This window comes from Pseudochaenichthys georgianus, chromosome 6 (genome assembly GCF_902827115.2).
Source record: "Pseudochaenichthys georgianus chromosome 6, fPseGeo1.2, whole genome shotgun sequence".
Taxonomy (NCBI): Eukaryota; Metazoa; Chordata; class Actinopteri; order Perciformes; family Channichthyidae; genus Pseudochaenichthys; species Pseudochaenichthys georgianus.
The window spans coordinates 30,968,419-30,978,431 of record NC_047508.1 but is presented as its reverse complement, the minus strand read 5'-3'; the positions used below and the strand labels follow the sequence as shown (position 1 = coordinate 30,978,431).

Here is a 10,013-nt window from a genome sequence, read left to right as displayed (position 1 = left end):
GTCAGACTATACAACCAGCAGAGCCCCTAGTAGACCCCCCACCCGACACACACACCACAACACAGACTATAACACCCCTTTCTGTTAAACACCAACAAACTATGTGCTATATGTGCAATATATGCCGTTAATAACTGTGTAAATACCTGACTGCTAAATTCTTAGAACTGTTACAAGATGTGTATTTTGTAAATTGTGTAACTTGCTGCTGTTAAATACCATCCAAGATCCAACTATGTGCAATATGTGCTACATGTGCAATATATATATATATTATTAAAACGGTGCTATATATGCCTGGCTGCTAAATCTTAAGAACTGTTAGAGGATGTGTATTTTGAAAATTATACAACTTTTTTTATTTTTTATTTATTATTATATTTTTTACATTTTTTATTATATCATAACTTAGTACTTTTTAATGCATGCAACATATGTAACATTAAGCTGTCTGTGGCTCTTTTTCTGCTGTAACTACGTACATTTCCCCTCTGTGGAACTAATAAAGGTATTCTGATTCTGATTCTGACTGTGCTGTACTGTATTGCCTTTATTTTTCTTTGCAAAGTTGTTTTTGATCATGAACTACGTCATGTGGTATAGTAAAAATGATGAGTAATTCTCATTTTCATGAATTACATGTACAATTATATTTGTATTGACAAATATATTTAAATCTGTATTTTGATATAGATTTATTATAAGTGTGATAGGCACTAGGAAATGTGTTAACGTTGTATGATTGTTATGTGTGTACTTGCCCAGGGACTTCAACTGGAAATTAGATTTGCCTATGATCCGGGATATAGCATTTCTTCACTTTTTGAGATTAATGTATGTTTATGCATTAACATAGTTAGTGTTCAGTAAATAAATATATATCATAATAACAAAGATGGATTTTAACAAAACATAATCAAAACTCTGAACAAAATATAATTCAGACAAATAACCCTGATAGATGTTTTTTTTTTTTTTTAAAGGAAACAAACAAATGTGCCCTTTTTCCATTGGTGGGGTAAACTGTATTTTATTTTATAATTATACCGTTTCAGGAACCGTATTCGAGATATATTGAGATGTAAGATTTTACTCATATTTGAACTGCATAATATTAATGTAAAGTGTGTATGCTATTTCATTCAGGGTTTCTTTTAATTATGCATAATATTATTGGTTTTTAATAGTGCTGCATAATACTTAGACAGATCATGTTTGTTTGAGGGATTTATTACAAACACTTTTCTATACTAATAATTCTCTCTAAAAGTCCTCAGGAGACATGTATTTACATTGGTTTCTTATTAACACTACTTGTGTTTATCCTTTTTATTATTGTAAGACGTGCTTGTTACTTGTATCTTGTCCTGTACCTGTTTTTGTATAATTGTTTGCACCTTATGGTCATCTGTTGGTTCGTTTGTTTAAAGGGGGACTACTAGGCTAGGGTATACAATAATGTATCTCTATGTACTGTAGCCTACAGTATTAAATATGGATAGCAATGAAGTCTCTGTTTTCACATAATCTTACTTTGTGAGTCATTGAGGCCAATGTAACACAGATTGTACGACATGCACTCCACCTTAAAACTTCAGAAGCTGTCCACATGTAAAACAAGATTAGGAAACAGGTTTGAGAGTCACTTTTCCCGACATCACTTGAAGGCACTGTGACGTATCTACGCAACAACGATGGGCAATGACGAACATAAAAAGTAAATGTTCCTAAAAACACTTAAACAAATATTTCGTCTTTATCAAGGGCAAACATCCTTCGCAACAAACCACCGCTGATAACGCTGTGATGAGTGTTGTTATGGTTTATGAGATGACTACACCAGGGGATTCCCGATATGCGCCTCTAGTTTAGTTTAGACAGTACGGTACTCTGACTGTCTAGTAAATCCTTCTTTATAATGGCAGAATTTGCTAACATTTTACTTATTATTGAGATGTATTAAGTTAATAGATTTTAAAGTAACGTAGCATAAAGCATAGACTTCATCTGCGTCTCCTTTACATTGTAATTTTTTTTTGTAGTTTTATATAAAAATATTTTTAAAAAGTAATTTTTTAAGTTTTATTTTGATCCCTTAAGTTTTGATAATAAATATCTTTATATAGTTTTTTCAAATAAATACTATATCATGTCATGTTCTGTCCTCCATACCTATGTGCTCGTTGTGTGCATTGTTCTAGTTGTATTTGTATTCTTATTTCAGTTTTAATACATAGCATTTAATTTATTTTTTCTGTTTATCTGTAATCTGTAATCATGTGCGTGTGCTGTTTTTCTAAGGAGTTTTTTATGATTCAAATAACACAAAATAAATGTAATTAATTCAACCTGTCCGTTTTCCACCATATAGTTCCACCCTATAGTTATTGTTTAACTGTGTCCTGCAGTGGATTAAAGAGCTGTATTCCTGTGCTTTACAGTCACAATTAGTATCTATCTATTATTTATAATTTTGCTGGGATCATCTGGAAACCTCCCAAAACTCCTTCAGGTCCCTGATTCACTGTTTGTTTAATGTGTAATGTTCCTTGCTGTGCGCACACTTTTCACCGTCAGTCGCTGCTTTTTCTAGGTAATGTGAGGATCATTGTCTAACTAAGTACTCACACCACAAAACACTCATGGGCTGCAGTCAATGTTAAATAAATCAATTGTATTTAATGATCACATACATATTATTCCCTCCAACATTTAGGCAATATGGTACATTTACTTGGCAATTATTTCAATGCATAAGGCACAACAGTCAGTTATTTCTTATAGTACACAAACAAGAATCAAGTATTCAACATAGCTTACCTAATTAACTCGGAAAGTGCAATTCATATTAAACTGATTATTTGATTATGAAAATATAATAAATATGTAATTGTTTGCATTTGAATGCAAATAAGAATGTGATTCTTAAGCCAAAAGTCAATACAATATATAATATATATATAATTTAAAATTCAAATTAAATAGTTTTTACTCACATCTAAGAAAAAAGATAATGAAACACACTTCTATGATTGGTAAAAACAGAGCAGAGCAGTCTTTTATAAATAAGTTTAAAGAACAAAAGTAAAAACAACACTGCATTGACACTAACGCATCACTAAGTAGAACTTGCAACAACAGACTGGTGCTTCCACTGTTGGTCAGTAGTGTTTCAGAGCTGATGAAGATGCATGAGGAACCATAGATAGAAAACAGTTGTTTTACATCTATGGGAGGAACACTGTTGGTCTGACTACATTCCAAACAAATAAACACTCGCTTATTTTAACAATGCTAGGCATTTTTGTTTGTAGTGCCCTGTAATCTTAGTCTGTTCATGTTTGAGCACATTGAGTTACAGACACACTGTGTCTATATGGGTTTGCTTGATTTCATTGTAGTTAAAGACTTATTTAATTGTCATGTATAATTAAACAAATATATTTAATACACATTGTGTGTACATTTGGTAAATGATTAAAATGTCCAACCACTATACAAAGTGGCTGATTGGGTTTACACATTCTTTCTGATAGAATATCTGAAGTTGGGTTCAGATCATTTTGAAATGTTTCTTGATCTGGAATAAGTCAGCTTAAAGCTCAGTGCTGCAGCGGAAAGCTTTCAGAAGATCTTAGGAGCTGCTGATGGTTTCTTCAGAGTCAGCAGCAGGAATAATTTCAAGGCAACATCTGTCCATTGTGAGGCCTTCAGCAGAGAGGGTGGGGGGAGGACTCTGATCTGCTGCTCCAGCTTTGAAGGAGCCTTGCAGGTCCATGTTGATACACAACACTCCAGACAGCAGCTGCTTCTTGTACTGGTTGAGACGCATGAACACATTCAGGACTGAAGAACTGCTCCCATTCACCCAGCTGGGGAACAGGCTGGTGGAGCTGAACTGGGACGGGAGGGACTGGTATTGGTGGAGCTCCATCTGCCAGGATAACCTACAGTAAGAAGTGGTAAAGAGAAGTCAATGTCAAAGGGGAGCTTGTTGTGATGAATCTACATAGATGTCTTTTCAGTGCTTGTAAAAAATTGTTCATATTATTGAAGTTGTCTCTGTCTAACTGCACAGTCACCTACCTGGTAGAAACATGCTCGGTAATGCTTTTAGAGGCCTGGCCAAGAACATGCTGTAGGATTTTCATTATCTGCTCTTGCATCCATCCCACATCATCTTGTATATCTGGCAGCCACTCCAGAAGTCTACACACAGGGTATGTTGAAGTTAGTCCAATGGCACAGAAGGACATTCCAGTATTTTGATGTCACAATGGTCAACAGTGTAACTAATCATCGCACAAGTTTACTTTTTTTAAAAACATATTTATTGTTATGTATTGTAGTGTAATGAACACATTTTTACATACTAATTTCTTGTTTATTTTCTTCTTAGAATTTCACTCTATATATATATTTCTATTGCAGGATTTGAGCAACTGTAATATAATTGTTTCCCCCTCAGGAGTCAACACAGTATTTCTGATAAAAGACCCCAGTAAGATATACAGAGTTGGTACTGCACTGTACTGTACTACACTGTACTGTACTGCATGGTACTACACTGTACTGTAGTACTACTCTGAGTCCACATGTAATAACGAGGGAATGGGACCGACATAATTAAGTCCTTCAGTACCTGAGAGTCATGGACATGGCAGACTCCAGAGGCAGTGTGTAGGGCAGCATCATGGCGGAGGCCATCCTGACAGGAAGCAGGTTGCTTAGCGACTGCTTCAGGCTCCTTCTCTCCATGCAGGCCTCGATGAGAGCTGCAGAGGGAGGCAAAGAGGACCAGTGGTCACATCAAACTACTCATGGAATCACACATTAACACTCATGAGATAACCAGGAGAAATATGAACAGAGAACACAACAGTGTTTCTTGTAGGCAGATACAGCATTTCAGTGTGCTCTAGTTCTTACTATGTTAGAAAAAATAAATATTTTTAAATGGAAACTACAGCTGTAACAATAGTCCATCATTACTAATAAATGGCATATTTTGATAATCAATCAGTTGTTAAAAAGTCATATTTCACACACAAATAGCTGTTTTTAGCCTATCAAATATGTTGGTTCTTTTGCTTTTCTTAGTTGTATTAAAGTGAGTAACTTTAGGTTTTGGGCTTACCAAACAACACATTCAAAGACACCACCTTGGACTTTTAGAACTGGAATGGACATTTATCTCTATTTTCAGATATTACGTTAATGATGAATGGATTACTGTAATCTCAAAAATAATTAGCAAATTGATTAATAATAAAATAATCGTAATTTGCAGTTCTCATGGAAAGTTGAAATGACCCAGAATATTTGTGAAGGTACTGTTGTAATATACTAATATGCTCAAATGACCTCAAAGGACCATACTTCACATTAGAACTAACCATAATACAGCATATACTGTATATGCTGTATTATGGTATTTATCTGATTATCAAAAAAGCATCCTGTTGTATATAATCTGTGTTGTATATAAACTGTGATGGATTATCTAATTTAAGTACCGTATGTTGTAAGTGTAAGAAAAGAAGAAGAAAATATATTTCAAAACTCTAAACCACTACAGCACACTGAGGATTTAATCATCGGATAGTGAACTACATATACAGACACATCCCATAGTTTTTCTTGCACTTCCGTTCACTTCTTATATTACCTTTGTGCAGGGTGGGTGGAAGGTGTTGGATGAACTGCTCCTCTTCTGAGGTACTGCAATAAACTGCCACTCCCTGTTCCACATCAGGCTTTTCCTCCTCTTGGTCACTTTTATTTTCTTCCTTATCATCATTATAATCCTCATTTGCTTCAGCATTAGCCAGCAGGGGTCTGTCTCTGTGAGGCCCGTTGAAATTAAGCAATCCTGCAAACAGAAGCAAAATGTCAGAACATTATTTTGTCTTCACTGTGATCAATGGTCAGGTAATAAGTTCAACTACTAAACTGGTTTATAGTAATCTCCCTATTCATAAACATTGATTTCTGTCGTATCGTTGGAGAAATCATATCATTTGATTATGTGGTTACAAATTGCCAAACATTAATACATTAACAAAAACAATGAATGACACTAAAACAGAAAATCTAAGTACAAGTATTTTCTGGCCAGAGGACAAAAACAACACTCAGGCTTGTTATAACTGAGAGTCAAGTGAGAAAAGAAAAATGTGATCATTCTATTTATTTATTCTGAACTGAATTGTATTAATTTATGTGTTTTGGACCTAAAAATCGTTAAAATCATCAAAATAAATAATTTTTATGTTTCAGTTTTTCGTTGTAATTTTGGCCACAAGAGGCAGAAGTGCACCACTATCCCATGTTATAATAATAATAATATAGTGTATGTTTGCAGGTCATCTCACACTACTGGCATCATGTCTTTCTTTGATAGAAAAGTATGGTCTCAGTTCAGATGTATAAATAACCTTTTTTCTCTTCTCGTTTGCCTCTGAGCAATAGTGACCTAATTCCTTAACAGATCATAACATTATTTTTGAGAATGTTAGAAAAAATATATATATAACACCGTTTCTTACCATTCCTCTTTAAAAAGTGCATACCATCTTTATATCCCTGCTTACACATGGCCTTCATAACCTGCACCCAAAACAAACAAACACAGGAAGTCCACTGAGTTTACTCCGGTTCAATCCATTGATCTGTAGGTGTGTGTCTTTGTGGATCAGGAAGGTGTTAAACACCAGACATACCATTGGGTCTGGAGGGAAGAGGGCCCTGGAGACTCTGTAGAGGTTTGTGAGAGTGAACTGGATGCTTGTGTTGGTAAATCTCAGCTCGTGTATGTTGGTGGAAGTGTCTCGGGGGCAGATGTCGCTCTCTCCGGAGAACGGAGACACAGTGATGGTATTTTTCAGTTCATACTGAGGCAGGTTGTCTGAGATTCCTCCGTCTACATATCGCTGGATGATAAAAGAGAAATACTGAGAACCAACAGAAATATACAGAGCCTTGAGATGCAAGAGAAAAAAAATTCTGGTAGATACTGTAATTCTCTAAATCTGATCCCAACAGAAATTGCATCCTGTGATTTTGACTTAAGAAATACTTTACGAGAAGAAATATTCACTATTTTTCATTTATTTCAAAAGGATCATTTTTCAAAGTCATGGTTGTTGTTGTTGTTGTTGTTATTGATTTTAATTAAGAGACTACAGTCCACCACTACTCCCTGTTCTTCAAAGGAATTTAAGAATAATAGTATACTTCAGCCCTGAGCAGCCACTTTAAAACGAAATGTTCCTGTTTTCAGAGAAAATAAATGGATAACAGCTTGTCTTTATCAGAGCTTGTGAACTTTTAAACTACAATGTGGGCGTCTGGCTCTGCCACTCTGATATGTTTGCCCTGATCTTAAAACCTGTCACAAAGGCTTCAGAGGGAGGATGTGCGTGCTGCTGTTGCTCAATGATATTGCTCAGAAAACCTTTGCCCTAAAGACATGTCCGGAAAAAAAAGGAAAATACTGCATTCCCCAATTCCCCGAGGAATTGTATAATCATTGTTTCCATACACATGTCATTGAACACAAACACATTCTTGGGGAAGGGAAGCCTATGATGGGAGCAGTTATAGATAAGGATAAGTGCCAAAAGTAACAACGACAAACACAATGAGAGGAAATATTTAGACTAAATATTGACAATATGAAGACGGTGCACGCATGTTGAAAAATATTGAATCTACTCACCACTCCTTGCAGTGTGGGAGGAATAAGGCCAGAATACACAGGGATGAAAGCACTGCAGACAACTGCCTGGTTAACAAAAGAGATACAATAAGACATTATTATAATATTATTATTATTATACTTGGATCACAGTGTTCAACTATATATTACAATGTAACTGAAATGCTGTACTGTTCTTAAACGATGCTTCAAAGTTATTATTCTATTACATAGTTGAGTCAAATAAAGAGTCACTGACAGATCATTATTTTTTTGTCCAACTAACATTACAACCCACAAAGATGTTCACTTCTAATCTCATGGCAAACCTTCCATGGTTTACCGCATATTATCAGAGTTGAGATTAAAATAAACTACAAAAAATAAAGTCCCACCTGCACCACCTCCTCCTTGTTGTTGAAGTGCGACACCAGGACATTTTCTCCATCGGTCACTCGGGTCAGAGAGATTCCTAGCCGTCCGTTGGCCACATGGTGAGAATCAGCTGGCAGGGTGCGCAGCAACATCTGACGCATGATCTTCACCAGGTTAAAGGAAGGATGCAAGGGTCCAAGGAATCGCTTCCTCGCCTCCTTGGCCACATCGATGATCCCTGCACCAGTCTCTCCTGTTTGGGAATGAATTAAGTTATTTATATAACTGTACTTTACATGACACAATCAGGAAATGTTTGGTTAGATAGTGTACCGTACACTATTTAGAAAGGCAAAACCTATGTTTTAAGGTTCTTACTTGAATACTTCTATGTTGTGCCACTTAATATTTCATTCTGTCACAAATCAGAAGAAAATCATTAATATTTTACTTTTGCCTGACAGCTGCATCAAGTTCAAAGGTACTATACGATTTAAATAATAAAAGGTACCATATAGTAGAAATATTAGTAATACTATAGTTTCTTTAAAGTGTCATCAACAAATATTGTATAATATCCTATTATTAGGTGAAGAAAACACTTTATTGAATATTACTTTGAAATGTTTTACTTCTTCTTCCACTACCTCTAAATGCAATAACATAATTGAGAACAGCAGAATATAATGTAATTTAGTATATGGTACACTATAGTTTAGCATATTCTAATATGATAGGTTAATATAATTCATAATAAAAGTAATAGCAATTCAACTATAGTATGAATCAATGGTAAGTATATTATACAATGATTAGTAGACTATTTTACATATGTTCAAAAAGCTATTAGTTATTTGCAGTTTACAGCAAAAGCATTTCAAAGTTACATAGAGAGTAACATCTTGGTTGTTTTTTTTAACAGCGTCTTTCCCCCTCCTGCTTTGTTAAACAATCAAAGTTACTTAATTCTTACCAAGACACACTCCAGTGACCAGCGCACCGGCGGTGATAGCTCCGGCTGAAGCCCCGTATATGTGCCTGGCGTTGTGCACCAGAAAGGGCGCCTGCTCCAGCAGACAGCTGGCTACTCCGACGTGGTAGATACCCAGGAAGCCGCAACCTGCAAACGAGAGGTTCCACGGCGAGTCTAGAGGAAACATGCCGCCGGTGCCGTCCGCAGCTGGGGAAAAGTTGAGGCAAATGTCGCTGCTGGTATGGTTAATAACTGAAATATGAAGAAAAAAAAGTCTGCTGTTCAGGCCGACCGGCGTTCTTAAGTAATTACTAGTGGTGCCTCTATGCTGTCTTGAGGATAATGGACTTTGTCTGCTAACTGCTTTTAGCTTCAAGCTAACAAGACACTTGTCGTTGTTAAATTGAATTAATTTAACAACAGAAAAACTCTCTTGTGATGCAGCCAAACCCTGTAAGTTAATGTCATTATTGGCCCTAAGTTAGTTAAATACTACATAGAGTCGAGAGGTGCCAAGGGGAGTAGTTTGTATCTCACATTGTTGTTCTTCTTCGGGAGCAGGGCACGGACTAAGCCGGCTTGTCCAATCACAATCGACACCACAAAGCCAAGGGACCAATCACAATTAAAAGAAAATCCACACCGCTGTGACAAGTGAAGTCAATGAGCGGGCACTCTTGACAGCTGTCAAATGTGTTGTCCCCTGGCAGAACAACACGTTTCGTTTTGTCCTTTCTAAATGTTTCTCGTTGATAGTGTTTTTATTTGTGTCAGTCAATATCAACTTATTAGGCTTTATTGGGACTTTCTTTGGTGATTCTTAGTAAGATGAATGTTTATTGATTTCCCACTATGCAATATTGGCTAAACAAACCTATTGTTATCAATGCAACTCAAATAAGGCAGCCTGCACTAATGGTTTTCTGTTTTTGTTGTGGTAGTGCTAACACAATTCTTTACAAAATA

General features: G+C 35.8%; 1 protein-coding gene across 1 annotated transcript; it reads right to left on the bottom strand.

Annotated features, from left to right (window-relative positions):
- Positions 1 to 2,653: 2,653 nt before the first annotated feature.
- Positions 2,654 to 9,592, bottom strand: pnpla2 (patatin-like phospholipase domain containing 2). The gene is made up of 9 exons (XM_034085437.2): positions 9,048 to 9,592; positions 8,095 to 8,327; positions 7,721 to 7,786; positions 6,723 to 6,932; positions 6,549 to 6,609; positions 5,669 to 5,872; positions 4,643 to 4,775; positions 4,087 to 4,209; positions 2,654 to 3,947 (listed from the first exon to the last, which is right to left on the bottom strand). Exons 1-9 carry the CDS (start codon positions 9,232 to 9,234, stop codon positions 3,635 to 3,637), a joined length of 1,530 nt encoding a protein of 509 aa, XP_033941328.1. The 5' UTR covers positions 9,235 to 9,592; the 3' UTR covers positions 2,654 to 3,634.
- Between the last annotated feature and the right edge of the window lie 421 nt (positions 9,593 to 10,013).

Bases quoted from the DNA above. Each gene is read 5' to 3' on its own strand.
- pnpla2 (XM_034085437.2), bottom strand. From the start codon at position 9,234: ATGTTTCCTCTAGACTCGCCGTGGAACCTCTCGTTTGCAGGTTGCGGC. The intron at 6,933-7,720 runs GTGAGTAGATTC...TTTATCATCCAG, and splicing joins CTCCCACACTGCAAGGAGTG to CGATATGTAGACGGAGGAAT. The intron at 5,873-6,548 runs GTAAGAAACGGT...TTCTGTTTGCAG, and splicing joins GCACTTTTTAAAGAGGAATG to GATTGCTTAATTTCAACGGG.